The sequence below is a fragment of the Aspergillus lucknowensis genome, assembly GCF_044049455.1.
Source record: "Aspergillus lucknowensis strain CBS 449.75 chromosome Unknown BJX67scaffold_18, whole genome shotgun sequence".
Classification (NCBI taxonomy): domain Eukaryota; kingdom Fungi; phylum Ascomycota; class Eurotiomycetes; order Eurotiales; family Aspergillaceae; genus Aspergillus; species Aspergillus lucknowensis.
Genome location: NW_027263562.1, coordinates 222,802 through 250,733, shown reverse-complemented (window position 1 = coordinate 250,733; position 27,932 = coordinate 222,802). Strand labels below are relative to the sequence as shown.

The 27,932-nt window shown below is 51.2% G+C and overlaps 13 protein-coding genes across 13 annotated transcripts; 8 read left to right on the top strand and 5 right to left on the bottom strand.

The window, feature by feature from the left end:
- The first annotated feature begins 1,276 nt into the window (after positions 1 to 1,276).
- BJX67DRAFT_352567 (uncharacterized protein) lies at positions 1,277 to 3,305 on the top strand. Its single transcript, XM_071029041.1, has 8 exons — positions 1,277 to 1,512; positions 1,566 to 1,656; positions 1,719 to 1,748; positions 1,813 to 1,873; positions 1,931 to 2,579; positions 2,643 to 2,731; positions 2,801 to 3,017; positions 3,080 to 3,305. Exons 1-8 carry the CDS (start codon positions 1,312 to 1,314, stop codon positions 3,221 to 3,223), a joined length of 1,482 nt encoding a protein of 493 aa, XP_070886525.1. The 5' UTR covers positions 1,277 to 1,311; the 3' UTR covers positions 3,224 to 3,305.
- A 1,084-nt stretch (positions 3,306 to 4,389) lies between these two features.
- BJX67DRAFT_352561 (uncharacterized protein) lies at positions 4,390 to 4,662 on the top strand (the record flags this gene model as incomplete). Its single annotated transcript, XM_071029040.1, has 1 exon — positions 4,390 to 4,662. A coding segment is annotated over exon 1 (187 nt), but the record flags the coding sequence as incomplete, so codon positions are not given.
- Positions 4,663 to 4,912: 250 nt separating this feature from the next.
- BJX67DRAFT_352560 (uncharacterized protein) lies at positions 4,913 to 5,641 on the bottom strand. The gene has a single exon (XM_071029039.1). The coding sequence runs from the start codon at positions 5,396 to 5,398 to the stop codon at positions 5,234 to 5,236; it is 165 nt and encodes a 54-aa protein (XP_070886523.1). The 5' UTR covers positions 5,399 to 5,641; the 3' UTR covers positions 4,913 to 5,233.
- Positions 5,642 to 6,532: 891 nt separating this feature from the next.
- Positions 6,533 to 7,183, top strand: BJX67DRAFT_380897 (uncharacterized protein; the record flags this gene model as incomplete). The annotated part of the gene is made up of 1 exon (XM_071032903.1): positions 6,533 to 7,183. One exon carries the CDS (start codon positions 6,533 to 6,535, stop codon positions 7,181 to 7,183), a length of 651 nt encoding a protein of 216 aa, XP_070886522.1.
- A 445-nt stretch (positions 7,184 to 7,628) lies between these two features.
- BJX67DRAFT_380896 (Alpha/Beta hydrolase protein) lies at positions 7,629 to 8,343 on the bottom strand (the record flags this gene model as incomplete). The annotated part of the gene is made up of 2 exons (XM_071032902.1): positions 7,629 to 8,110; positions 8,166 to 8,343. 2 exons carry the CDS (start codon positions 8,341 to 8,343, stop codon positions 7,629 to 7,631), a joined length of 660 nt encoding a protein of 219 aa, XP_070886521.1.
- A 410-nt stretch (positions 8,344 to 8,753) lies between these two features.
- BJX67DRAFT_380895 (putative RTA1 domain protein) lies at positions 8,754 to 9,919 on the bottom strand (the record flags this gene model as incomplete). Its single annotated transcript, XM_071032901.1, has 4 exons — positions 8,754 to 9,483; positions 9,549 to 9,707; positions 9,754 to 9,853; positions 9,901 to 9,919. 4 exons carry the CDS (start codon positions 9,917 to 9,919, stop codon positions 8,754 to 8,756), a joined length of 1,008 nt encoding a protein of 335 aa, XP_070886520.1.
- A 386-nt stretch (positions 9,920 to 10,305) lies between these two features.
- On the top strand, positions 10,306 to 11,790 carry BJX67DRAFT_352558 (Zn(II)2Cys6 transcription factor domain-containing protein). Its single transcript, XM_071029038.1, has 3 exons — positions 10,306 to 10,439; positions 10,486 to 10,504; positions 10,559 to 11,790. The coding sequence occupies exons 1-3, from the start codon at positions 10,318 to 10,320 to the stop codon at positions 11,624 to 11,626; spliced, it is 1,209 nt and encodes a 402-aa protein (XP_070886519.1). The 5' UTR covers positions 10,306 to 10,317; the 3' UTR covers positions 11,627 to 11,790.
- On the bottom strand, positions 11,769 to 12,923 carry BJX67DRAFT_380893 (ankyrin repeat domain-containing protein; the record flags this gene model as incomplete). Its single annotated transcript, XM_071032900.1, has 1 exon — positions 11,769 to 12,923. One exon carries the CDS (start codon positions 12,921 to 12,923, stop codon positions 11,769 to 11,771), a length of 1,155 nt encoding a protein of 384 aa, XP_070886518.1.
- Positions 12,924 to 21,617: 8,694 nt separating this feature from the next.
- On the top strand, positions 21,618 to 21,862 carry BJX67DRAFT_380891 (P-loop containing nucleoside triphosphate hydrolase protein; the record flags this gene model as incomplete). Its single annotated transcript, XM_071032899.1, has 2 exons — positions 21,618 to 21,627; positions 21,681 to 21,862. 2 exons carry the CDS (start codon positions 21,618 to 21,620, stop codon positions 21,860 to 21,862), a joined length of 192 nt encoding a protein of 63 aa, XP_070886517.1.
- A 2,421-nt stretch (positions 21,863 to 24,283) lies between these two features.
- On the top strand, positions 24,284 to 25,064 carry BJX67DRAFT_79502 (GNAT family N-acetyltransferase). Its single transcript, XM_071035458.1, has 2 exons — positions 24,284 to 24,696; positions 24,755 to 25,064. Exons 1-2 carry the CDS (start codon positions 24,306 to 24,308, stop codon positions 24,991 to 24,993), a joined length of 630 nt encoding a protein of 209 aa, XP_070886516.1. The 5' UTR covers positions 24,284 to 24,305; the 3' UTR covers positions 24,994 to 25,064.
- A 70-nt stretch (positions 25,065 to 25,134) lies between these two features.
- BJX67DRAFT_380889 (uncharacterized protein) lies at positions 25,135 to 25,520 on the bottom strand (the record flags this gene model as incomplete). Its single annotated transcript, XM_071032898.1, has 2 exons — positions 25,135 to 25,431; positions 25,458 to 25,520. The coding sequence occupies 2 exons, from the start codon at positions 25,518 to 25,520 to the stop codon at positions 25,135 to 25,137; spliced, it is 360 nt and encodes a 119-aa protein (XP_070886515.1).
- Positions 25,521 to 25,611: 91 nt separating this feature from the next.
- Positions 25,612 to 26,704, top strand: BJX67DRAFT_380888 (LysM peptidoglycan-binding domain-containing protein; the record flags this gene model as incomplete). Its single annotated transcript, XM_071032897.1, has 3 exons — positions 25,612 to 25,776; positions 26,037 to 26,268; positions 26,328 to 26,704. 3 exons carry the CDS (start codon positions 25,612 to 25,614, stop codon positions 26,702 to 26,704), a joined length of 774 nt encoding a protein of 257 aa, XP_070886514.1.
- A 194-nt stretch (positions 26,705 to 26,898) lies between these two features.
- Positions 26,899 to 27,912, top strand: BJX67DRAFT_352546 (uncharacterized protein). Its single transcript, XM_071029037.1, has 2 exons — positions 26,899 to 27,221; positions 27,280 to 27,912. The coding sequence occupies exons 1-2, from the start codon at positions 26,932 to 26,934 to the stop codon at positions 27,719 to 27,721; spliced, it is 732 nt and encodes a 243-aa protein (XP_070886513.1). The 5' UTR covers positions 26,899 to 26,931; the 3' UTR covers positions 27,722 to 27,912.
- The last annotated feature ends 20 nt before the right edge of the window (positions 27,913 to 27,932 follow it).

The following is a 27,932-nucleotide window of genomic DNA, read 5'->3' as shown; positions in this document are numbered from 1 at the left end:
AAAATAGCGAGTGCCGACATCTTGTTGAATACCATCCATTATTTTATTAAGCGGCGAGCGTGAGTGCTATGGATTAAATCATGAGGAAGGTCAAAGGGGTACTATGAGTGGGTTCCTCCATCAGACCTCATACTTCAACGAGTTTATAACCCCGAGCCTCGGAGCCAAATGTGCCCCTCAGGTGAGGCTCTGGGGGAAGAAGGGTCTGCCACGTCACTTGCCAAGAGACGACAGGCATCATCAGGGACTTCGGGAGAAAAGAAAAGAAATGGGGAGAGAGAATTTGATTGAGAGAGAGGCTGACCTGCCGCACCCCCCTTGTCTGGACGGGAGATTGGCTCGGCCGTGCGCCTGCGCCTCTGTGTTTGCCAAAAGCAATCTGCAAGTCGGTTCCAGATCTGGTAAAGAGCATTGCTCGAACCCGACCAGAAATCAAGGCAATTGGAGGCAACCAGCACCGATCAGCAGGACTAAGCTCGCTTTGGGAGACGAGAGGCTGCCATGGCGCGGCCCTTTCGCGATTCCCGCCACCAGCGACGCGAGAGCCACCCACCTGAGGAGTGATCCAATGCGGCTGATCTCGTGATGGAGGAACAGTGGGGAGATCTCAAAAACTCTCCCCTCCGTTCCCCTTGGTGTCTATTGGCACGTCATATCTCCGGTATTGTATTTTGATTGCGTGCATATCCACGATATGCCAGAGGCGCACGAGTCGCGAGAAAGGAAAGCTGCAAACGGTGCAGCAGAGAACCACCTGCCGACGCTCGACACAGAACATTTACCTCCACCATCCGGCAGCGCTGAGCAATCTCGAGGGAATTCGAGCGAACCCTCCCATGAGGATCGGGAAAGCGTTGAGCAGTTCGTCCGCACAGACTCGACGCACGTCGTTTTCCGACCAAACAAGAATCGCATGGTAAAGCGCAAGCTCCGCGGGATTCATATCTTTGTAGGTCTTATTGATATCTATCCCTACTGGTCAATGTGCTGCCCGAAACCAAAATCGCCAGAGTGCCGCCAAACCACGTGGCAGAAAGTCCATCGCTGACCAAATTTAGATGATTACGATCAATGGGGTACTTGGAACAGGTCTCTACTGGCGTAGTGGCCAGATTCTCGAGCTTGCAGGCCCCTTGGCTGTGGTTCTGTCTTTCCTGGTGATGGGCATCCTGTCATGGGCTGTTATGCAATGCATCACGGAGATGCTATGCATTTGGCCGATCCCAGGAGCACTCTCGGTTTACGTGAGTGAGTTTGTCGATGTTGAGCTCGGGATCGCTACCGGAATTGCCTACTGGTGCGTGTGGATTTATGACCAGCAAGAGCCACGGTTTACCTGCTAATAGTCTAAACAGGTTTACATATTCATCAGCCTTCTCTGCCCTTATCGCAACCTCCGCCGCAGAGTTCCACTTTTGGACGGGGCCAGATGGAAATAGAGGGATTGATGGTGGGATTATATACCTCTGTTTCCCTATTATGCTGATTTTCCTCAATACCTTTGCGATTGAGGTAAGGTAGTGGCCCACTCCAAGCGCAGGTAGCGATCTAACCGCTTCACCTAGATCTATGGTTTTACGGAAGTGATATCTGGGACCCTCAAGCTGCTCTTCTTGGGCGTAATAATGGCCTTTTTGATTGCGATTAACGTAGGAGGTGAGTGATACTGTCCCAGCTTCCATTTATATGCTTGGGAAACACATACTCACCACCAAAAGCCGGTAATGAGGGGTACCTGGGATTCAAGTGTAGGACCTGCCTTTGATGCTTTCACATCGTACCATCCCGGACATATCGGGCTAATGTGAACAGACTGGAATTCCCCCGTCCTGCTCGATTCCAATTCTGCGAACAACTGGGGGACTGGCTTCCTGTGAGTGCCGGATTGAATGCACGAGTAGAGCCTGTCCTGTAGCACTAACCTGGTTAGCATCTGCCTATCCATCGCGACATTTGCATACGTCGGTGTCGAGATCGTCGCGGCCTCCGCTCTGGAAGCCCAGTGGCCAAATAACACTCACGCTGACGCACGAACGCCCTCCGACATTTCACAACGCTCCGTCGACACCCTAATCGGGAACACGGTCAAGTTCTCCGCAAAGCACATTTCCAGTCTCGCAACAATAGTCTACTCCATCTCCGGCTTTCTTGTCTCCCTCGACATCCCATGGAACGACTGCTACCTCCCGCGTCTGAGCTGGACAAAGGAAACAGCAGGTTCCGACTGTTCCTCCCCCTTGGGCAAAAAGACTGCAGACACAACATCCGCCTTTGTCGCGATCGGACTCGAGTCCGGAATCCATCATATCGGACACGTCTTCAACGCCTTCCTGGTTTTCACCTGTCTCTCCTGCGCAAGTACGCAGCTCTACGTCGCTTCCCGGACCTTGTTCGGCCTTACAAGCCGGCTTGACGGTGGAGAAGGCCAACCCTGGTTCTTGCATGCCCTGGCATGGATCGGCCGAACAAACCACCGCCGGGTGCCGGTACGAGCCATGGTGATTTCCGCGGCTGCATTCTGCTGGGTACCCTTTCTTCAATTGCGCGGCGGCACAAACTCCACCACCCCGATAGGCATGGTAAGATCTCTCCATTCCTTCTCATTTCCATTTTAACCAAAAAAAGGTTGACAGGAGCCCCAGTTCGTCGAGATTCTAGCCCAGATGAGTAGTGTGGGGGTGATAATCGTATGGGCGTGCGAAGCTCTCGCATTCATTCGATACTACCACTGGTGGGTTGGATCGCAGCCATACCCATCCTATACCAAATTGAATTAGAGCAGATATTAACAGATGACCAGTATTCGTCGCCACCGTACAGTCCTGGAGCATCAAAAAGTCCCTCAGGTCCGCCGTTGGTGTGATGAGTCTTATGACGACTATCCGTACCGTAGCCACGGACAGCCTGTGCTGGCTTACGTTGCCTTCATCGGCTGTCTGTTTATCCTATTTGTTGCGAACGGAGCCTCAGTATGGAAGAAATTCCATTGGTTTCCTTTCCTAGCCTCATATATTACTGTAAGGGTCCTAATCGGGTTCGCGTTTGGGATTTTCTTCGAAATACTAATTCTCATCTTTAGGTTATGGCTTTCCTTGTTCTATGGGTGGCACTTAAACTTTTTAGAGGTTCAAATTGGTCCTTCGTTGACCTTTCAAACCCGGAGAGGGTTGTGAGGAAAATACGTGACTTGCATGATGTACGATTGGGAGCGTCATCGCTCTGAGTAAATTCCAACAATACATTCATTCAAAATCCATAAACACATTCCTACCTCTGCCAGATTAATCTTCCGGCTCTAAGGCCCCCTTTCCACTGACTTGAACGGCCAATAGTGCTCCAAAGGGACCTCATAGACAATCTTCCTTCTTCCAATATGAGGGCAGCGTCGTCGATCTCTGCACTGGCGCCCCTTGCCGTCGCGGTAGTCCTGACACCCCTCACGACCCCCATTGCACCCATCTCCTTCACGTTTACTCGCCAACTAGCCCGATCCAGGCGTACACTGCAAAGGCAATACCGGCTGGTGGTCTGAGTCTGTCAACAGATGACGGATCGGAAACTGTTCAGAAAGAGTTCGCACTATGTTATGTCCAAGGCACGATTCAATATGCAGACGGCCCTCGTGGACACGTTCAACTGGATGTCAACGGCGGGGCAACGCTCACCTGGGAGGTGTTTCTCCCCGAGTACGCGGAATATAATGGACGGTATCTTAGAGTTGGTTAGCAGCGCGATCCCCTTCGTAGTGAAGAAAAGGGTAACTGGCTGGCTGTGTCCATGGCCGAAGCAGGCGGTTTTGTTCAGGATGATTGGGAGAGTTATGAGTATGGGGAGTTTTAGAGGCTGCCTCTCGTCGCGGGGGTTTTGGGGGGGGATGGAATGAGATCAAACGAAGCAGTTCCTCCCGTCGGCCCCGTTGATAATCGGAAGAGTGTTGGCATACTATACTGCTCTAACAACACAATAAGTTCTAGATCCAATCAGCCGCCTTGTAGGAGGGTAATGGTGTGGATTTGCTTTTGCCATAGCACGGAGTGTAGCTTGTCTCCTGATTTAAGACCAAAGGCCGCAAGCTGGTGTTGCTTGTTACCTATCCTGCTCTTTCCTAATACTGTAATAATTAGAATGCATCAAACAATTTGCAAAATGTTCCTCCTAGTAAATTGAAACTGTTATATGTCCGTGTTCACCAGCTTTTTTTGACTGGTCGGGCTTAGCACCCGTGCCACTTTTCCTTCAGTCCTTCACCCAAACGCCCTGAAGCCCTCTAAAATTCACCCAACTATCGTGAATGCCGAGACTGCTGACATGGCCTTTCTTGCCGCCTCCTGGTTGGAAGTTGGTTCTCCTAGCTTCCGTTTTTCTTTTAAGGACGCCATGTCCACCTGCCACCATTGAGTGGCTTTGCAATCTTTTCATGGGATTTCTGATGAGAAGTTCTGCTCGGGTCTTATAATGGCTGGGCATCCATATCCTGCCCGCGCTATGATGGCAGTATTTTATTTGTGCCTTGCTTACATTGCGTTTTGCGGCTACTCGCCGGCGCTGGTCCAATGTTTTATCGAAGATACATTTCTGGCTGAGTTTGGTACAGCTGCTGCATGGAGACATGCCAGAACACTGCATTCACGTCCAGTTTTAGAATGACCTCGAAGGATTAGTCCTGGATTAGGAGCTTGCCTCTCGCTTAGATTTTTTACAACTAAGACATGCCATAGAGACTCGTTTGTTTGTCAAGCGGTCAGCAGGAGGATAATTGCCCGGTTGTTCCCGCCCCATCCACACGGGCCGAGGAGCAATATTTTGATGCCCTATTCGTTGGAGGCTCATTTCGTGAAATAAATTATTTAAGAGGTAATCCGTATAAAAAGGCATAGAGGGGGGAATCTCAGAAGCCGCTTTTCGCGGTCAACCCCGCACAACAGCCACGTGATAACTGCCACATGTCGCGATCACCTAAGTTGCGTATGCCGGGGCGCAGGCCTCGGGGAACGACTCGGATCCCTTTGTCGTTTGGGGTTCTCAATGCCACGGTGGAGCAACCAAATTACCTGACCCAGTGATCATCTACCGGATACTGAGCGTACGACAACTAGGGTTCGTGCCTCGGCTGGTGCTAACTCAGGCCTTGTCTTCTTCACTGTCGCGTCTGATGCGGCTGAATTAGGCTCAAGTCCCGGCCGGAAGGGCCTATTACTAGCCTTATTAAGACTGGTGTATCACGAGTTGTAGTCTAAGGGGCCAAGCAGCAAATGACCGAGATGTGCATAGTGAAGGTTGAGTTTAAGGTGGCTACGCCCGACACCGGGCGGCGGTGATTCCCTGATTCCTCACGGAAACAGCCAGAGCGCCCAACTCCATCGTGGCAGCAGGTGCTAGGGCACGTATGCTGCAGCATGTCTGAACAATCCTGATACAGTATGAACTCCCCGTTAAAATGAGCGGCTATTGACGTCACCTATTGTTATATCGTGTTGGTGCAGTTGGATTAGGCTCAAGCCGCCATGGATGATTGTGTTATGAACATCATTGATTAGTCGTACCTTGGCTACCTAGTGCATCACGCGTTGTAATCTAAAGCGTTCCCACTTTATCATTCTGAACACTCCAGGCTTTCAACATCTTTAAACTCGAAATTTGCGTATGGAATACACACCTGTCTGCCTTCATAATACTCTTCCATGGCAACTGCCCTATCATGAGCTCACCTGTTGTTTCGCTACTGGTCTCAGAAAGCAAGCCCGCCCCTGCGTTAGGAGTGCATGCTCAGACGTGTCGGATTGCAATGAAGGCATAGAGAATCCAAATAGAGAATCCAAATAGTGAATCCAAACAGAGAATCCAAATTGGTCGTGGGTCTACAGAATCCCAGTTATCCCAATACGGCGTGTCTGCTTCGATCTCCATCCATTCACCCTCACCTACAACGAGAAAACTGAAAGACCTTTCTGATCTATCATTTAGGTCCACTAGACAACGATATTACCTCGACCACTCAGCTAACTGCCCATGAAAAATGTTTTGTATCGACCAACACCTGCCTACGTTGCAGAAAATTTTTCCTATTGTCTCCATCTACTATATACGCAAAGTCAGCCCTTGATATTACAACTGCCCAATACCACTGCCTCCAATGCCACCGAATAGGATCTGTCCAGCTACTATCCATAACCGAGATTTTATAGACAGTGTTGAACCCGACCCGACACGCCCCGGTAAAAACCTGGCGCTGCAGTTACGCCTTTCCCTGAACATACCGGATAAGGACGAACAATCAGATGATGTCACCCGAGGAGACACCCCGACTCTAATTCGATTCTTTAGCCAAACGGCCCGATCTGAAATCTACCAGCCCAATGTATTTAACTACGCTTGGGGTTCCTTCCTGACGGCTACTACCCAAGAGGACGGCTTCCATATTCTTTTGCATGCTCATGCTGTAGACTGGTAAGAACCGCCAATTCTCCCCGATATACCTCTTTTATATGTCTCTTGCCACCCGGGCAACTATGAAGATGCAGATTCATACTTCATGCACTGCCCAGAAGCCGCGCAACTGACCGTTACATTCCTCGGCACCGTCTGCGAGCGTGGAGGCCAGCTGAACAACGGGTCAACGCTATTGCATTACCGCCTTCAATCAACAGTTTACCATACCTCCAATCGAACCCATCATACCTTCCCACTAACCGCCTACTTCAAAAACGGCCAGCGCTGGGTCAACTTCCCGTCGCTGTCTATTAACGCCCAGATATTCATCACCGGCCGCATCTTCGGACTAACAAAAGAAAACCAACAATTGGCGATTATGACGGAGGATGTACACTTCCTACCAGCACTACCTCAACCTCTACCCGCGACTCCTTCGTCTACACTTGGTAAGCGACAACGATCGGACCGGTGGACTCAACGAGCTACCCCTAGTACTCCATCCGAGTTCACCCAAGGTCTGGCCCTAGATTCGTCCCCTCTTCATCACAGCCGCCAGAACGCTCAGTCCCAAGAGGTACCTGAGCAAAGTCAAAGGGCTGAACAAGATGACGATACAGAATCCCAGTTCACCTGGACAGAGACGGCCGATGGGGCTGAAAACTTACCCCAACTCGCCTCACCTACACCCGAGCGACGGTCCCAAAGGATGCGGAAAACCTCATATGCAGATATTCTTACCCAATCAAAATAGGTCTCCGTGACTACAAGCTTCAAACTGTGACTCTCGGTTCTGCCATTTAGATCTGAGTAACGTACACAAGATCCGGCACTCAACTCCCACCAGACAGACTAGCAATTGGGAATTCCAAAAACTGATATATGTTAATGACATCAACTACTAAAGCCAGCGAGCCGCTTCATTTATTGACGACAAATATCCATCTTATCCGCTGCTGGCCCCTGCTTTACTACTTGTTTGCCCAAATCATAGTGTCACACGCAGAATTTCAATTAATCATATTTGCGCCTAACCTAGTATCTTCACAGCGCGGGAATGGTAATAAAACTCCTCATCCGCAAAACAGGACAAAGGTGCAGCCCTAACAAGCCCATCACGACTGCAAGCGAGAGTTTCCGGCTCTAGTCCCCCAGGTAGGCCCTCTCACCGGGAGGCACACTCTAATTCCTCCAGATATCTACCTCCCCCAAGGTAGCCGGATCAACCAGAGGGCCGGAATCAGCGCATTCGTCGAGAGCCACCTAACGGCGGACCGGTCCGCTAGTATGCCTCCGTGCGCCGCACCCTCCCGGTAGTAGTCGCTGACTCCCTCCCATGGGATTGTCGCAGCGCAGCCCTCCGGCTTCCTCGCACCAACCATCCACTGCGTTGTGGCGTAGTAGCTGCTCCCAAGAAGTCCCACCTTGCCGGTCGAGCACTCCTGGTCGGCACACCACTCGACGACCGCATGAAGGTCCTCGATGGTCGCATGGGACAGGATATCCAGCTTCCCTGAGCTGTGCCCACTGCGTTTCTCGTCGACCCTCACCACGATGTATCCGTGCCCCGTCCAGAACGCGGGGTCCGGTGTTTCCGACGCCGAATGCATGGATTTGTTTTCTGGATTCGTCTCGGTCGAGCCTTTCGAGTTAAAAACTGCGTAAGGAACGTCTTTTCCGTCTGAAACACGTATTAGCTTAGGTGTGAACTTGGTCTCAGTTGAGTGTATACGAACAGGGCCCGTAGGTTGCGACGACGGGGTACTTCTGCGACCCGAATGGTATGGCGTCTTTGGGGAGGAAGACACTACATCTCAGCACGCCGCCGGCGGGAGATTTTAGCGGGATGTCGGCGTTTTTCAACACAATGAACGGGAAGTGCTGGTTATCTATCTGGATGTATTTGTTTGCCATATCGATCCTTGTGGCGTTGCTGATTGAACGAATATCGATGGACAAGGAGACCACGAAAGGTAGAGCACAGAGAATTTATACACGTTCAGGTGGCTGTGTCGAGATGGTAATCCAATATGTCTTGAGGTTTTTTTGATTGGCACCCAACGTCAATCGCAGAGCCAGTCTTTCATAGAGGACCCTGGTAACTATTGTGTTTGGAACATAGATGACCTCACTCGCGACACCGCATTTGAATACGAAAATACCATTAATTTCTGCCTACGAGGACTCTGACCAACAACAAGCCAACAAAACGCCGAGAACCGCGCCAAGAATACAGAGAAGTCCAGAGTACAGACAGCCAGGGTGGCAGCGCCATCAACATTGCGGAGACGCACGTCGTCCGCGGGCCCCGACACGAGCAAGTACTAGGATCCTCCCGCATTGGCACTGCCCGTCATCTCCATCTCCTCAAACCCTTGAGCCCTTTTCCTCGGTCGAAATAATATCCCAAAACTCGCCACAAACAAAATCTTCTCCAGCAAGCTTTGGCCGTCCTTCTCCTCGACCTCCTCAACCTCCTGCCCGTCCCTCCCCAGGTGGACCAGATAACTCCGCGGCAGAAACCGTCCAGGATGCCAAACATTCCACAGTACCATATTAATCCACATAAGCGCCCCCTCAAAGACATACAGAAACCACTCATACCGCAGGACGGGAGTCAGCGCGCGGAGTACCTCGATATCATCCAGATCAATGGCCGTATTCCCCGTATGCTCGACGAGACGGTATACACACCGCACCAGGATCAAGAACATGCTGACATACAGTGTCCGCAAGGGCACGGTGACCCCCTTCGACTTTATATATTCCCTCGAGCACCGTCGGTGGAATATCCCCGCCAGAAACACGAAGCTCAGAATCACGGCGACCTGGAGGGCCAGCGCGGCGATGGTCAAGCGGCCCCCGATTTCCTGCTGCGAGTGCGACGAGGACACGTTTGAGGCTAGCGCGACGCCGAGAGCGTTGAACAGCTCGACGAGGCCCATTAGGGCGCCGAAGATGATGAGGACGCGGTTGGGCGGGAGGGGCGCGAGATAGGGGACGTAGGAGAAGATTCGGGCTAGGATGTGGTAGTTTGCGAGTTCGAGGAGGGGCCTGGCCGGGAACTGTTAGCTGGAAATTTGGGAGGTGTCTGTGTGTCTGTGGGGCAGGGCACTCACGGCGGGATATAGATGAATACTTGGCTGAGGATGAAAGGGATGAGGTTATCCGGACGGTACAGGTAGTCGGAGGCCATGTACCCGCGCAGTGCGTAGCCGAGGGTAAAGAGGACACCGCAGATTGGGTAGAGCCCGATGAGGCGGAGGGCTCTGTAATGGCTGAAGATGTGAGCGACATCGCGAGGGGGATAAGGCGTATACATACTAGCACTGCCAGATATGCGCAACCGCTGAGGCGGCATATGCGACGGCGAAGAAGATGGGTGCTCCCTTGTTCGGGGCGTAGACGTACAGACTCCAAAGGACTGGAACTGTAAATAGGGGTATGCGGTTTGGGGGGGTGGCAGCCTACCTGGCTCGCCGTTTGCCATGATTGAAGCGCAAGGACTATGGAGATGTGTTGGGAGGATGCTGATAGCCCTATACTGGAAGGGTGCAGCAGTATATTTATATTGTCCAGAGGACAATAGCATCCACGCGCGGACATTCGGGACAGAGGCTCGCTCCGCAGCTTAGATGATTGACCTTCATTTCGACCACGAATCATAATTAGGACTCGGTATCTTCGTGCGCTTCAATCGCCCCTCTATGGGCAGTGCTGCAAATACGCGGGGTGGAGGATGTCCAAGGCTGGCCAATCAAATTACAGAGTTTCTTCGGACGGTGCTGAACACGCGTGTTACATAAGCAGACCCCGGTGCCTGGGCAGGCTAAGGCCTCCACCGCATCGCGGCTGAGGAAAGGCTGAGAGTAGCCCACTGTCGATCGAATGCAGATTTCCCGACGTGATACGCGTGTTTCCTCCCTCTCCCCTTTTATTCTCATGCCAGGGGCTTTGTCTGCCATGCTCCGTCGCAGTCACAAGAAGTCTCGAGCGGGTTGCTTGCCATGGTTTGTGTGTACTCTCATCGTTTCGAAGTTGGCTAACAGTGTCTAGCAAGCAGCGGCATGTCAAGGTAATGGCTGTTCGTCCTTGTAATTCCTGACGGAACATATTCATCCAGTGACAGTGCGATGAACGCCGCCCAATATGCCTCCTCTGCACCATGTCCAATCGCGACTGCAGTTATGCATCCGAAGCGAAGACCCCTCCACAGGCTTCGGCTCCCTCGAGCCCATCGTCTCAACCGGAGGCTATCGACGAGGAAATTAACCTAAAGCATATGGAGCTTATCCTCCACATGACCACCAACGGGGAAATGTTCAACCTCGGCGACAGCATCGAGCCAAACCCTCCGGGGATAGGGTTCACCCTAAAGAAAGGCCTCGAGTCGCCTTACCTCCTGTATGAATGCCTTGCATTCTCGGCACGGCATCTGGCATATCTACATCCTGAGCGATCTGTCGCGCTTCTACACCAGGCAGTCACGCTACAGACCCGTGCAGTTGCCCTATTCAACGCCGACAGACTACACGTGGACCGGTCGAACTGTGTCGCTATCTTACTCTTCTCAGTCGTCCTGGGACACCACCTCCTTGCTGACACACTGGGAAAGCGTACCCCCGATGGACTGGATGCGTTTCTGGTGCACTATGTACAGTGCGCGGAGACGCTCCGTGGCGTGCGTATCGTCCTGATGGCGGCACGGCCACTTCTCATGGAAACGGAGCTTGAGCCTGTCCTCTCGCGAAGCATTCGCTTCACCTCCCAGGATCCGAAGGGACGCGACTGTGACAGAATCAAGACACTGATACTCAACACACGGACCTTGATTGACGGTGAGAAAACTGCATGTGTCCGCGCGATTCAGTACCTGCAGATTGGCTTTGACGCCATTCCGCCGACGGCGCCAGACCATAAGATGCGGTACCAGATGCTTTTCCTCTGGGCTGTTCTTGTTCCGCCGGATTTCATTACTTTACTAGTGGCCAGACGGCCCGAGGCTCTGGTTATATTGGGCTACTATGCGGTCCTGTTGCATTATGGGAGGCATATGTGGCAGGTTGGCGATTCGGGGTTATATATACTCGGCCTTATTGAAGGGTATCTTGGGCGAGAGTGGGATGAGTGTCTCGAATTCCCGCGTCGTTGTATCCGAGAACTGGGGATAGATAATTTTAATAGCCTTGCCGCTTGAATCTCATGTTGCTCGGAAGTCGTGAGGTTCCCTTGTCGAGGGGATATGTTCGTACCATGTTCATGTTCTATTTGGCCAACTGCCTCCTTAGTGTCGAACTCCCACACCATCTTCTTGGAGGAAACATACTTGTTAGGTGCAATCACATTGGAGACCTCGCAGGAGCTTGTAACGACTGACTGGACGGCCTGCCGTAAGTCCGCCTTAGAGAAGGATCCACCCGGGGATCCGCCAGAAGAGCCTCGACCACCTTCGGATTGTCACGATCCGCGGCCCTATGGAGCGGCGTGGAATTACGGATATCACGAAGCGACGGATCGGCGCCGTGTGCAAGCAGCAGTTGCACAATTGCCACAGACCCACGCCCAGCAGCGACATGAAGCGCAGTTGACCGATCATTCGCCTGCCGATGGACGTCGGCGCCACAGTTGAGGAGCATCTCAGCAACGGCCTCGACCCCCGACTCCGCAGCGTAAAAAAGCGCATCCCAACCCCTGGGACCTGTCTTGTGGATATCAACCCCGGGCCGGCGCAAGAATGCCCGCACGCTCCTTGCATCCCCGGTCCGGGCGGCGGCCATGAGGCCCGTGATGCCAATCATCGTGGTGGCGTTTGGATTGACCCGGTCATCAGCAAGCAGGAGCTCCACCACAGCGGCGCACCTGTTCTCTGCAGCCATGTAGAGAGGGGGGAAATGTGATCCCCGCCAGCGGTCCACGTCGACGTCGCTCCTCGCCATGAGGGCCTTCACGACCGCCACATTGCCCCTTTCACAGGCTCTGGAGAACGGGGGGAAATAGGGGATGGGGTTTCGCAAGTCACCCTCCTCGTCGGGTTTGATTTCGGGATGCTGCAACAGGAGATCAACAAGCTGCATGTTTCCGTCACTCACTGCGAACCAGAGAGCCGTGCGCTGCGCGGTGTTCTTCGAATTTACGTCGGCTCCTTTCTCCAGGAGGACCGAGACCAGCTCCGGGTGGCGGTATCTGGTGGCTACGATGAGTGGCGTCTCATATTGATCCTCCGCAGTTTCGGGGGTCCATTTCGTCTGTGGGAGGTTGATGTTCGCGCCTCCGAGCTCGAGCGCGGAGAGAGCCGTCTCAATATTCCCAGTTTTGGCAGCCCAGAGGAGAGCGTCGCTTCCGTGCTTGGCCGTGTTATATCGGTACAACGCGCGTTTTCCGAGCGAATAGAGCCAGTGGTTAGTGCGAATGAAGGCGCTGATATCGCGTTGCGAATCGAGCTCGTCAGTTATGATATGCAGGAGGATTTCGTTGGGGAGGGTGAGGAGTGCCATATTCGCATGAGCAAACGAGGGACAGGCAGCTGTCCACAGGTACCTGACTCGGTTGCCTGTCTGGTAATTGGGGATGCGCCACGGAGGTGCGAGCTGATTCAGGATGATTAATCGCGGAGGGAAGCAATCAGTGGGATGAAAGCAGATAGAGAATCTGAGTTGCTCACGAAGGTCTGTCTCACAAGATTTATACCTGCAAGAGGGCCTGCAAGAGACTGCTCGTATTAAGTGGAGCAAGAGATAATCAATCCCCAACGATCATTCACGGGTTGATCCCAGGGATCCGGAGATCATCTGAGGAATCTATTCTTGTCATCTGAGGAATCTATTCTTGACATGTCTACACTCGTATTCCACACTCCTTTCGCATCGGACTGACTCGTGTGGAAACCTGGGGACAACCCATACCAAATTAGGAATGAAGAATGCTCGCCCGGGCGAATTGGGTTCACTTCTGTTCGCGAACGGAATGTCATCAATGCGGAATTGCAGTGCCAAAGGGGGTGGTGTACAGAGTATATCAACCCTCTCATAGCTCAATACATGTGCCGTTGAACTTGCCAACCGAAAGAGAAGTATATCGTTTTTATCGGGACATTCATGTACAAAACAGTCCGATCGCCAGCCTCCCGGTCTGAATAAGTCTTTTTTAAGTCTTTTCCCCACGTTCGGATCGAAGCATACCGCTGCCTCAACCTTGAAACACAGTTGTCAGCGACATCTTGACTTGTGGATCACTGACCCCGGCCCTCGAAATTGGGATATCGGTCGTTTGTCCACAGGTTCCTCTAAATTGGACATTGTATGCAGCAAGTCCTTCACTTAACACTACCAGGGTTGTTGCAGTCCAGAGCCCTAGAAAGTAGCCCGAGGACGTCGGCCTTCCGACCCCAACAACAACGGGCAGTAGCATCTTTGTTCTGGTTTACATTTAAGAGGACTCTCCGAGTCCTCCTTCGCCCACGGATGACTTCGGATTTTTTTTTCTCCTGCTTAGGACATTGCTCTGAAATGGAGATGGTGGGGAAGGAGAGATTTGTTTCAGCAGCTTGGCGTTCAGTGTGGAGGGGCGCCACGTTTGTGACAGAAATCTGCCCTGCAGTCTGCCTGATGAACACAGCGTAGTTTGATTCCATGCCATCTATGCAAGAGAGGCAGTTTTGTCACTAAGTGACCCAATAATGATTTTGCACGGCTGGCTCGCCCACGATTGCCAGCCGACTGCAATTTGGGGCTTGGCTGGCTTGACATATCGATTGATCCTATCATCGTGTTCGACTTCTGTGGGTTGTAGATCCAGTGAGGTTACCTGAGGCTGAGATTCAGGTGACGATGTTGACACTGGCAAGACATCCTCGTAAGAGGTGGGGTTCGTCTAGAAGCTAAACCCGGCAGCTTGTAGGTACCTTTTAGTCCACTCCATTCAAAGGTTGGCCACGTAAGCATAGGGATATACAGATACAAAGGATTCCATCAGCCTGCTATGGTCATCAACGGACTAATTTTGCCCCTCAAAGGCTCATACAAGGTCATGGAATATCGCTCAGGATCCCTCAGGCGCGCAGTTATGCCTTGTCGGGTGCAGCAGATGGTCAACCAATCAAGACAGACACTGGGCAGGAATGGTGCGCCACGAGCTGGGGCCTGGAGACGCCTGCCACCCGATTTGAGCCTGGATGCTCCCTCAAGGATGTACTTTTTTCCACCAGGCGATTGTGGTTGACTTTGCTTCGCCCCTTCAAAAGGCGCCTTCCCTGACAAGTATGCGATCGTGGGCTCATTCGAGCGGTGGCGTGTCTTAGATCTCCGTGAAAGGCTTGATTGCAAGTTTCCTCTGATCTTCTGCAATACCCGTGACATGCCCGGGGGGGATGTGTGTGAAAGTCCCAACAACAGGGGCTGATGCGGAAGTTGAGAAACTCACGTGAAGTGCTGATGCCTTTGCCGCCTTGTCAACACCACCACCGCTGCAGCAAATCTCGTGTTCATTTCTGACCATTTTTTCTTCGTGACGAGTGAAACTCTGCTTCGTCAATCGCGATCGCGACATATCTTTCATTGTCCGGGACCTTTAGCCCTTGTGGGCTGTCTTCATCTTGGTCGCCTCGATGGCTTCCCCACCCACCAGCCGGAATGATTTCGAAATCGCGATAGTTTGCGCATTGCCGACCGAGTACAACGCGGTCACAGAGCTTGTCGACCACTTTTGGGAGGATCACGGCTACGAGTTTGGCAAAGCTCGAGAAGATGCAAACACGTATACGACGGCTCGTATTGGTAACTGTGATGTCGTGCTAGTCTTGCTCTCTGGTACAGGAAAAGCCATCGCCGCCAGCTCAGCGACAAGCCTTCGATCAAGCTATCCAAGAATAAAGCTCCTGCTGCTGACTGGAATCTGTGGCGGTGTGCCTATTGTGGGAACAGAAGACGGAATACTCCTCGGGGACGTCATTGTCAGCGAGACTGTTATCCAGTATGATTATGGGAAACGCTACCCTGACAAATTCATAATGAAAGATATAGTTGAGGAAAGCCTGAGTAGGCCAGCAAAGGAGGTCCGCAATCTGGTTGCCGTTCTCAAAACGAATCGCGCACTACGGAAACTTCGACAACGAGCAGCCTTTTTTCTTGCGCAGATTCAGGACAAACCACCAGGCGAGCGCTCTAAAACAACCTACAAGTATCCCGGGACCACAAACGACAGGCTGTTCGAGGCAAGCTTCCGGCATAAGCATCACGTGTCGTCGGACTGTCTCTGCAGACATTGTCACACATCGTCGGACCCAGTTTGTGAAGAGTCCCGAACACTAATGTGTGATGAACTTGGATGCCACCAAGGAGGCCACATAATAGAGAGGGACCGTCTCGAGGCAAAGGCACAGCTGGAGCTTCAGGATCGTTACAAGGAGGCCCAGGCCCCTTCCATTTTCGTGGGACGGATTGGGTCCGGTGACATAGTGCTCAAGTCTGGCGAGGATCGTGACAGAATCGCCAAGCTTCACTCCATCCTCGCTTTCGAGATGGAAGGTGCCGGTTCCTGGGATGAACTACCCTGCATTGTCATCAAAGGGGTCAGCGACTATGCGGATAGCCATAAAAACGACAAGTGGCAGGACTTTGCGGCTGCGACGGCAGCGTCTACCATGAGGGCGCTGCTGGAACGGTATAACCCTCCAGATAAACCGCCAGATTGCTCACCTTCGAATCATAGCCTGCAAATGGGGCCCGGAATGGCATATGCCGAAAGAAATGAGGCTCGAAGTCGAGTTCCTGTTTCTGGAATCTCTCCGCATAACCTCCGGCACCTCAATACCCGACTGAGAAGAAAATCACCCCACGGAACGATCACCGACGGCTACGATGCTTCCGCAGCACCTACGGCTCTCGCGCCCCCGCCGACGAAGTACATAAGGGGTCTTCCGTCTGAAGAAAACAGGCCAGGTTCCGAATCTTTAGACAGCAATATACCACACAAACCCTTCTTGAGTGTCACAGGTCTAGCCGAGAGCATTGAGTTACAAGGTCACGGTGACATTTCTGATCAGGGTATGCTCTGATATCACTGGGGTTGCTGTCGGACTTAACGAGTATACTAATGGATTCCGGATTTGAAGACAACAGGTGCCTGGACAGCCTTCGACCGACCGCATCTCGCCCCAAGGACGCGAAGTTCAATGGCGCCATTGATCCTGCTACTTATAAAATGCTCGTCGAGCAGCTATACTTCTCTAAGATCGATGAGCGGCTCACCCACCTGACGCCTGCCCAAGGTAACACGTGTCGCTGGTTCCTTTCCAAGTCTGAATACACCGACTGGTACAATAATGTGAAGCGGCATGACCACTCTGGCTTCTTGTGGATCAAAGGCAACCCTGGAACAGGAAAGTCAACGCTGATGAAATTCTTGTTTGAAGATGAGCGATTCAATATCAAGAAAGACCACTTTCACATTGTGCTCTCCTTTTTCTTTCTCGCTCGAGGCACGCCCGAGGAAAAGTCAACAGTCGGCCTTTACCGCTCGCTTCTCCACCAGCTTTTTCAAAAGGAACCGAGCCTGACAGAAAGTTTAAACTGGATGACCCCCGATGGCGCGAGGGTCATCCAACGGGGTGGTTGGTCTGAGGAAGCGCTCAAACAGACCTTGAAGCATGCTGCAAAGAAGCTTGGTGATGCTTCCTTGACAATGTATATTGATGCACTAGACGAGTGTGAAGACAGTCAGGCCGCGCGTATGATTTGCTTTTTCGAGGAGCTATGCGGAGAATCTGTTGGAAACATCAGGATTTGCTTCTCAAGTCGGCACTATCCGCACATCGAGATCACAACAGGCTCCGAGCTCACTCTGGAAGATGAAGACGGGCATAAAGAGGACATACAAAAGTACATCAAGTCAAATCTCAAGCTGGGCAGGAGAAACCGGCAGACTGAGTCGCTCCAGTCAGAAATCCTTGACAAATCTTCTGGCATTTTCCTTTGGGTCGTGCTTGTCATCAAGATCCTGACTGAACTGGATGACAAGTCCATCACAAATATGCGGGCGCGCCTCCGAGGTATCCCAAAGAAACTTGCCCAGTTGTTCGAGATGATTCTTGCACGAGACAGGAAGAACCTTGAGCAGATGAAGCTCTGCCTCAACTGGGTCCTCTTCACGATCCGTCCCCTCAAACCGCAAGAGCTCTACTTCGCTGTCCAGCTTGATCTCAACAAAGCGTGCTCAACGTACTGGGATGAAGATGATATAGATATCGACTCGATTAAAACCTTTGTGAAAAGTTCTTCTAAGGGCTTGGTCGAAGTAACGCGAAACGGGGCTGGTGACGTTCAGTTCATCCACGAGTCCGTTCGAGAGTTCCTGTTGAGTAAAGACGGCACTCGATGGTCCGGGGTTTCCGGTAACTTGGTGGGCGATGGCCACCAACATCTGAGGGACTGCTGTTTGGCTCAGATCAACGCTTCAATTACCCACCACGTCACTATACCAGATCCTCTGCCAAAGCCTGCCGAGACAGAAAAGCTTCGTGAAGCCATTACCTCCAAGTTTCCGTTTCTCGCATATTCAGTGCTCAGTATCCTCCAGCATGCCAATAGCGCTCAACGTGCGGGTCTAGACCAGGGCGCGTTTCTTTCAGATTTTCCTCTTCCAAGGTGGATATTTCTCAACAACGCAATTGAAAGGTACGGAGTTCGGCGATATACGCAAAGAGCTACACTCCTTTACATCCTTGCGGAAAGGAATCTAGCCGACCTTATTTATATTCATCCCCACCTGGACTCCTGGCTCGATGTTCAAAACGAACGCTATGGTCCACCGATCTTTGCTGCACGAGCCACCGGAAGCCACGAGGCGGCAAAAGTGATCCTGCGAGCTCAAATGCATGAGCAGCCAGCAGGATCGTCGGTTCGCGGCCTATTGGAGTGCTGCCTCGAAAACGCAGACAACAATCCTACTTTTGGTCGTGACTTTACGTTCTTGCGCACCAAGGGTATTACTCAGCACGTCATCGAGCAAGGCGACGAGGTAGTCCTCAACTTTCTTTACAGTCTGGGGAAGGTCGACCCCGCGTGGATAGAAAAGAAGGATAGACATCTTCGGATGCCGCTGGCCCGCGCCGCCATGAATGGACACGAGGGCGTTGTCAGATTTCTTCTTGAGAAGGATGCTGAGGTGAACCGGAAGGATAAGAGGGGTAGGACGGCACTGTTGGAGGGGGCATCAGCTGGCCATTTGGGTGTGGTTCAGCTACTCCTTTCTGACCCTCGAGTTGACCCAGAAGCAAAGGATAACTATGGTCGAACACCATTATCAATAGCTGGACGTGTTGGGGATGAGGCTGTGGTTAAGCTACTCCTCGATGACCCTCGAGTTGACCCAGAAACAAAGGATAACTATGGTCGAACCCCATTATCAGTAGCTGCAAGTGTTGGGAATTGGACTGTGGTTAAGCTACTCCTCGATGACCCTCGAGTTGACCCAGAAACAAAAGATAACTATGGTCGAACCCCATTATCCTGGGCAGCATATGTTTGGAATAAGGCTGTGGTTCAGCTACTCCTTTCTGACCCCCGAGTTGACCCGGAAACAAAGGATAACCAGGGTCGAACACCATTATCATGGGCTGCACGTGTTGGGAATGGGACTGTGGTTAAGCTACTCCTTTCTGACCCTCGAGTTGACCCAGAAGCAAAGGATAACCAGGGTCGAACACCATTATCATGGGCTGCAGCATCATATATGTATAATACCACGATCAAGCTACTACTCTCCGACCCCCGGGTTGACGCAGAGGCAAGGGATAGGGACGGTCGAACCCCATTATCCTGGGCAGCATCATATGCGGACGGGGATATAATCAAGCTACTACTTACTGATCCCCGAGTCAACTTGGAAGCAAAGGATAATAACGGCCGAACACCATTATCATGGGCCAAAGAATATGGAAATGATAATGCGATCAGGGTATTAGAAGGCCATCGTTCCTCCCTCGGTCTCCGTGTGACTACCGTATAGGTTGCCCACTTCTGGAGGAGAACAAGACTCGAGATGGAGACAAGCAAAAATATTACCCCACTTACATTTGATGGTTCGAGTGTGTCAGCATCTTCTTGTTGTATGTATACATTCATAGCATGGCAGCATAATTTCCGAGATGAGATTCAAGGAAGCGCGTGATGAGGAACTGCTATTGTAAAGTGTGTCTCTTTCCCAGAGGAGGTAAATCGAGCATATAGGTTAGGCTAAGTAGGATTAGAACTATTCTTCCTTAGAAAGTGTAGTTACAACTGTTGTCGCGCTTAGTAGTAGAGCAGCAGTGAAAACTATCCGTTGAGGCGATCTTACTCCCCGCTGGAGGGCCACAACCAAAAAAGAGATAAATCAGTCAGATCCCCTCAACTCTTCTCGCTGTGCATTGTACGTAGGTTTCTATACGCTATATGCAACATATGTCCGCCATCCAGATTGCAGACATGATTAACTCGTCCGCCACGATAGAATGTATCCATGATCGCATCATCAGCTTGTCGTTGACTTCCGTTGACCTACTTTCTTGCCCATCGGCGTATTTTCCCTGGAAGGTGCCCAGCCCACACCGGACTATATCATCTCCAACGGTGGTGTCCATGTTGCCCCTTCCTAATAAGCCCTCTGGTTCAGTCTCTCAATAAGTATTTGACCCCCCACTCAGCTTTGTCGGACCCATTACTCCACCCTCATGACCACGGCGGCTGTGTCAAACTGTGGCCATCGTAACCATAAATAGACCGAAGATACTAGTCCCTGCAGAAAGATCAGACAGCCCCAAAGATGCTTCTCATCCTATTATTTGTGTCTATTGCATTTTCCCACTCCTGGGTTGAGCAACTCTCGGTGATTGGACAGGATGGCTTGTTGCGCGGTGCTCCAGGCCATCCCCGTGGAAATGGTAGGACTTAGAGGGCCAGGAAATCTTGGGGCTAGCTAAGGTCTATCTAGCGATATTTATACCTGCAAGGAAGCCTCCGATAGACCTTCACTGTAGCCATATTAGGGAAGGCCGATTGAATGACGGAGGCGAAATGAAGAAACTTGAAGCGACATTAGGAGGTGCGAAGCAATGACAGTAAGTCGCATGATCAGTGGGTGAATCCGTCACCGACATCGTTGACGGTCGGCATTGGCGATTCCCCGCGCCGGTGTGCTCACGTACCACTTGGTGGACATAAATATCCATAGTTCTCCCGCTCCTTCGAGTCCCTTCGCGGTGCAGCTTCCACGAAACATTCCCGTTTTTCCGATTTGCTGTTGAAAATGCAATTCACCAAGTTCCTTCTCCTCTCAGCCCTCGCGGCCTTGACGGTCGCCTCAACCATACCCGTGCAAGGCAACAACCTGCAGGCGCGCCAATGCCCCTGTGACTGCGTTTGTCTCTCCTCGCCTGGGGCTTCCTTGTCTTGTTCTGAATACTTTCGGTGCTAATATTAAGCATAGAATAACCAGATCTGCGGGGGCAATTGTGCTGGTGGATGTAACACATACGAGTGTGTCGAGTGCCAGACCTGCTGCCTGATTGGTTAAACGTCAAGCTTCATGTCGGTCACAACAATGCTGCTGGGAATAGAGATGCTGTACTTCCTTTTCTTTTTGGGGTACGTGCTTTGTATCTGACTTTGTGGTTATTGTTTTCTCCCGCCCGGCATCCTGTTTGGATGACGAAGCCGCTTAGTGTCACCCAATTGATGTGTTGACTGCCCGGGAATCGGCTGTGCACCACTCCGAAATCCGAAGGTGAAAAGTAGACCAGGAGGTGTATTTTTGACGTGTCCACCCTCATACTTTTTTTTTCCGGATTGGCTCGTGTGGAAGAGTGGAAGATATCAAACGAGCAAGAATTCAAGATATTGACCCTAATGTGTACGATACTGAAGAGCCAAGTAAATCTAGGGATATATGACACCCATATTGCCCAGACACGTGGGCTGTTGGACGGAATACCGGTATATTCAATCTTCCACACGTGCCCTCACAGCATATTGGGGGAAGAAGAAGGCGAATATCCCTTCCAAGGTTGAGTCATCACCGTCAAAGAAACAGTCTTCGCATCCCTGACCTCCCACCTCGAGAAACGGTTGCAGCTTCCACCTGACCACTACTCAGTCGGGTACCCATATCTTGTGAATACTCACTCAGCTTACATCGGGGAGTAGTTCTTCACAAGCATGGCGCCCAGTACGTCCTATCCTTAACTATTGACTATTGAGTCAGCAACTAACCTTCTACAGCACCTCCTCGTGATCGCAGACCAATTGTCATTTCTGGACCATCAGGCGTGGGTAAAGGAGCACTTGTCCAGAGGCTTTTTGACGAACATCCCGACACATTTGCATTTGGCGTGTCTCACACAACACGCGAACCCCGAATCGGTGAAGTCAAAGGAAGAAACTACTTCTTCGTTACTCCCTGATAACCTCATCTCCTAAGACGCCTTTGCGGAACATGCAACGTTCAGTGGGAACCAGTACGGCACAAGTAAAAGAATAATTGCAGACCAAATGGCCAAGGGGCTAGTTGTTGTGCTAGATATTGAAATGAACAGAGTTAAACAGATGAAGGCCAACTCGATCATTGATGCACGCTATGTCTTCATCAAACCGCCCAGCTTCGAGGCTCTTGAGAGGCGTCTTCGGGGACGTGGCACTGAGAAGGATGAGGACATTCAAAAAAGGCTAGCGCAATGCGGATGCTCACGGTGTTCATGATAACATCATTGTCAATGGAGGTCTTGAGGTGGCATTCAAGGAGCTTGGGGATTTTGTTTACGGCTGAGTTTTTCAGACCCTCAATGTTCATCCATTTTTGTTACTGTGCGGGGGTTGAGTGAATCATTCAAACTGCGTGTTGGTCAACTTGCTCGAAAGCATAATATCCTTTTTGCCCTCAATGTTGCAGCTAGTCACTCTTATCTTATAGCAGACACTCTGATTAAGAGTATAGAGGATTCAGGACTCTTCTTACGTACAGTGAAAGAGGCAGTCGCCTTTAACAGCTTGGTGATAGGATGGAGTCATTGGATTGCGAGTTAACAAGAAAAAGAACGGGCGATAGAACAGTCAAGAAGTCAGCTCACATTGTAAGGCAGACTATAATATTTCATGCCCTTACTAAGTTTGCATATAGGTCATAATTACAGAACCACCACATCAAACAAGATAAAGCAGTGTTTCGTTTCGATCTCGTCCCGATTAAGCCATCTTCCGCTGGTGTACATATAAGGATCGAATCCTACAAATGGAGTTAGCGACATATAAAGTATAGATCTGGGTGAATAATGCTACTGACCTGGAACCGGTGCTTGCTTTAAGCTGTCAGGCAAGGGACGTGATGACATCGTGCTGGGTCTTCTTGCCATGTTGGATAGTTTTCGCTGAGAAGAAAACGGGATTCGGAGATGCTGGACGTGTGGGGAAGGAACTCCCGACCGCCGCCATAATCGAAGCATAATAGATGGCTGATTTTTGTTTCCAGCTTGCCACTGCATGAGTTCTTGTGAATCAAGGGGCTTTCAGCGGCCCTTGGTTGTCTTTTGCTGTGCGCCAATCAAATGGGTGCGGAGCACTAGAGGAAATTTTTTAATATCCCAAATAACCACGATTTTAATGAAAGTTGAAACATGTGCGCTGAAGGCCCGGTGGTGCTTTACAGGCTCCGTACTGCAACGATCATGGCAGTGTTGTGATTGTGAAGGACTTTCTGCATCTAACGTGGATTTCGGGAGTTACCTGTAGCTGGATATTCGAACTGTCGAGTCGGGTTATGTATCCATTAAGGTCCCCATACCGACGGTATTTCTTCATCGCCACGCCTGGAGGATATACGGAGTCTTTCGTCGAAACCTACATGCGTGACTCGAGGTATCAGTCCCGAGTGAACCGAAACTGCTATCGCGCAAGATATACACCCACCATCGCACCTATTCCTTGACGATATCGGCCAATCCAGGCTTATGGCTGCTAGCTAGGCAACCGAATTAGCCGAAATCGGGCTGCGATTGAGCCAAACAATGAACGCTTTGGACAAACAAGCCGAGTTGACCATACCATCATCCCGAAGCATACTTCAATGTGTTCAGGATAGGTATCTCGCGTAGCAATGACTGTCAATGCCTCGTAACCAAGATAGAATCAGAATACAAAGCAGTCCTCCAACGGCAGCATCAACAGCCAGTCCACGTTCCTTCTGAACGCGGCCTCAGTAATAGTAGTTCTGCAATATCCAGATATGAGATAAAAATACTGATCGAGAATACCCAGATGAACTATATTTAGGAATCCCATCCCAGCCTCATCCCCACAGTGACGACATGATGACTAATCCAGGCACCAAACGCAATTCCCCACCGAAGCGCCAACCCCACCGAACCGCCAACGTCTGTATCCCATACTAAATGGCCATTTTTAATAGTTGAATATCTCAATAACCAAGCTTCTAGAGGTGTTATAACTTATGTATAATGCTTAATAGTATATAATATATAGATATATATAGGTAATAACCTACCTATCCTTATATTTTCAAGGGTAATATAAATTACACCTGTCTTTTTGGTAATTTTAATTATTTAAATATAATTAGGATAATATAAAGGTTTGGGGGGTATAAAATAGATATTTTATTAGTTTTGAAGTATATATACTAAATTATATTCATTTTATCCATCTAAATTATGTGGTTGTTGAGATATTCAACTATTAAAAATGGCCATTTAATATGGGATACAGACGTTGGCGGCTCGGTGGGGTTGGCGCTTCGGTGGGGAATTACGTAATCCCCCGCAACCACAAAACAAAACGCCTCCCAGGAACACTCAACGTATTCACGCCCTCAACTTTCATCGATCGTCACTCAAAATGGACTTCAAAATCGAAATCGCCCACCCCAACGACGCCGCACGGTTAACAGACATCTACTTCGCGGCCTTCACAAACGAGCTCAGCCGCCGCATCATGCCCCACACCGACGACGTGCGCGACTTCCAGATTGCGGGGTTCAAGAAGGATGCCGAGCAGTCGCGCTCTGCATCAAGCAAGAGGCATCTTGTCAAGATTGTGGGCAAGGCACCGGACAAGACGCCTGTGATTACGGGATTCGCGCGCTGGAGGCTGTTCGAGGGCGACGCGGACGAGGGCGTTAAGAGCGGCGTCCAATGGCCGGCGAGTAGCGATGCGGCGCTGTGCAACTCGTTTTTCACGAAGGTCGACGCGGAGAGGAGGCGTGCTGTCGGGGATCAGCAGCATTACTGTACCCCCGGCCCTTTTCCTTTACCTTCAAGCTGGGCATTGAAGCTAACATGACTTAGACCTCGAATTACTCGCCGTAGACCCCGCCTTCGGGCGACGGGGCCTCGGCGCGCGGCTCCTGAAATGGGGACTCAATCGTGCGGACGAGGCGCGGGTGATTACATTTATTTCGTCCTCGCCCTCTGGGAGGGGGCTATATGAGAAGCATGGCTGTCGGGCGTTAAATAATTATCAGGTTATTCCTGGCTATCGGGAGACGTCGATGATTAGGCCTGTGGGGGGGATGTCGAGGGGGTGATATTTGCTTCTGTGTATTGTGTTATGATATATTACATGGAGGCTATGAAATGGCAAAGAGGAAGTAGATCAAGACAGCTAGAATATGGATGTAGCAACCAACGAAATATATTAACAGTGTCTACTACAGCTGCGTCTCCACCTATGTCAGCCAGTTCCAGAACGTGGTGTTCCTAATGCGATCCAAGATCCCATCCACCGTCTCCTTGACGATCTTGAGATTCTCGGATTGCTGGAAGACGGCCTTGTAACCGTCCAGTTGGAGGCCCATCTCAAACCAGAGACTGAGCTCGGTGGACGCTAGGTTGGTGCTCGCTTCCCAACCATATTTGGCGTTCTTTGTCTGCGTGTAACCGTCGCTCATCTCTACATACTTGCTGATCGAAATGTCGAGATCCACCCTGGGCTCGAAGGTGACGGTGAAAGATCCCTTGGTGACCTAGCAGAGGAGTTCTCCTCGCTAACCTCCAGCTGCTCGGAGACAGGGTATGCGTACACCTTGCTGACCCCAATCATGCTCAGCAGCATGATTCCAAGGCACTCTCTAACCTGCGATAACTTGTAGAAGTACATAATCAAGGAAAGAGACGACTGCAAGTCTATTAGTATTGCGCAGAACATGTCAACATGGTTATTACTCAACACGAATGAACTACAGGCATATTGCCAGAATTTCCCCGAGGCTGGGACAGAGCTCTGTCTGCTAAAGGCGTGCACTGTGTACATGCTCAAGGAGAATAACACCTGCAATAGTATTATCAAGGGTCTGCCCAGCCGTGTCTTGGTAACGCAGCTATGCTTGTAGAATCTAAATATCAACAAGAGCTGCAGGAATCCGTTCCAGTGGACAGGGTATCAGACTTGTGTTAGGTTAGCCTCCTTCTAATTGTCTTCTATCCTCAAGTATTATTGAACTAACGAGTGTAGCCCCCTGGAAGCGAACTTGACCCTGTCATCATACCAACCCTGACACCCATGGATAAATGCGAACGCCTCTTCTAGCCGTCAACCTGCTACACGGCGCTGCTAATAGACAGTATCTAGCCCCAAGACCCCAATATCGTTCTGCAGCCCCTGGCAAAGGGGACATGGTCCAATTGCACGGTCTACACGACTTACCTTAACTTGATAGAGCCAGAGTACGACAACGCCTGTCTGACTGTCTCGCGTTTCTACAATGTGACTGTTGCGCAGCTGCAGAAGTGGAACCTCTCGCTTGACGAGGATACCTCAAAGTGTCAGATTAAAGACGGGTATAGGTATTGTGCTGTGGAGAGTATGTTTCCCTCCTGCTTCTGCAGTTCTCGAGTATCGTACTAAATAGACAGCGTGCAGAGCGAGATCCCCCGCTGACAACCCCGACACCCACTCCAACATCCACCCTAACGACAACACTAACTCCCACCGAGACACCGACCACGACCACGACGACCACGACCAGCACATCAACGTCCTCTCCCACCCCGTCACCCATTCAAGACGGGATGACCAAGAAGTGCAACAAGTTCTACAAAGTCCGCAAGGGTGCCACGTGCGAGCTCATTGCGAAGAAGTACGACATTGACTTCGAGGACTTTTACGCGTGGAATCCGGCCGTGAAGGACGATTGCTCGAAGCTGCTGCTTGACTTTTATGTTTGTGTGGGGATTAGGCGATGCTGGGTGGAGATCCCCGGACTCTATGACTATATTAGTTCTTTGTGTATTGGATAATTATTCATCTAACCCTCTCGCAGCTCTGTGGTCTGTTAATATCTGTATAGTTCATGTAAATGTAAATACTCAATAGGTAATGAAGTCATCGCGGGGCCGCTTCCCAATCGGGAATAGCCCGTGGCCAGCCCAGCCCTGCCCCAGCTCAACCTTATAAGCCGCTCCCCCCCCAGCTTCCAAGAATCTTGCTGTCACCTTCCCCGAATATTTACACACGTGCATCCGCCATGTCTGACCCAAGCACCTACGTCCCCCCCTGGATCCGCTACATGCAGGACGACACAGGCACCTGGGGCCTCCTGATCTACCGCTGCGCAAGCTACCACAACCCGGAGCGCTGGGCGCGATATCGCGCGGCACTCGATAGAATCTGGGACGCATCATGGGAGTACTGGTGGCGCAGCTACCAACACATCGGAGTCACCGAGGAGATGTACGAGATGGTGAAGAGCCGGATGGAACTGGTGTGGGTTGAGGGCGAGGAGATGCAGGGGTGGGGGGTTGATGAAGTGCGGAGGTATACGCTCCGTCGCGAAGTACGTTTGTGGAATATCTTATTGATATTGATTGGGTAGTGCGTTTACCCGACTCCGCGACGCCATGCCCTCGTCCGAAGAGGAGCCCCGACTCGCGCAGGACCCGTGGAACCTCGACCTACCGATCCCGTATCACAAGGACCGCAATTCCGCGCTCCTTGTCGACGAAGCGTGTGTCTCGTCGCTGCTGGGTCCAGAGGACGGGGAGGTCCCGCTCCCCGAGACGGAGACGAAGAGTGCGGTCCGCAAGCGCGGGCGAGAGGGCTACGTCGTTGCTGTGGATGCCCGGTATCGTCCTGGGCTTGGCTACGTGTCCGGGAAAGCGCCGGTCCCGTATAGTGGGTGGGCGAAGATTGGGACGGGGGTTATTTTTACGGAGCTTGTGCATCGGCGGGTTTATGTGAATAGCTTGGTGCCCCTGGATACGATCTATAGTCAGGCGTTTGAGCGGGAGATCAGTGGGGGGGTTTGGTGGGGGTAGTCAGCGTCCAACGCAGAATGTTCATTTGTTTTTATGCAAAACATGGATTGGAATGATGGAGATTGGGTTGACGGCATATACAATCAGACACCGAGTCTCGGGGGTAGAAATATATATTCCGGGCTGCACCGAAGAGTCTGGATTTACAGTCCCGGATCGGACTTTCGGCGCCGCGAGACTCCTCCAAAGAACTTCCCCTTCGAATCGATTC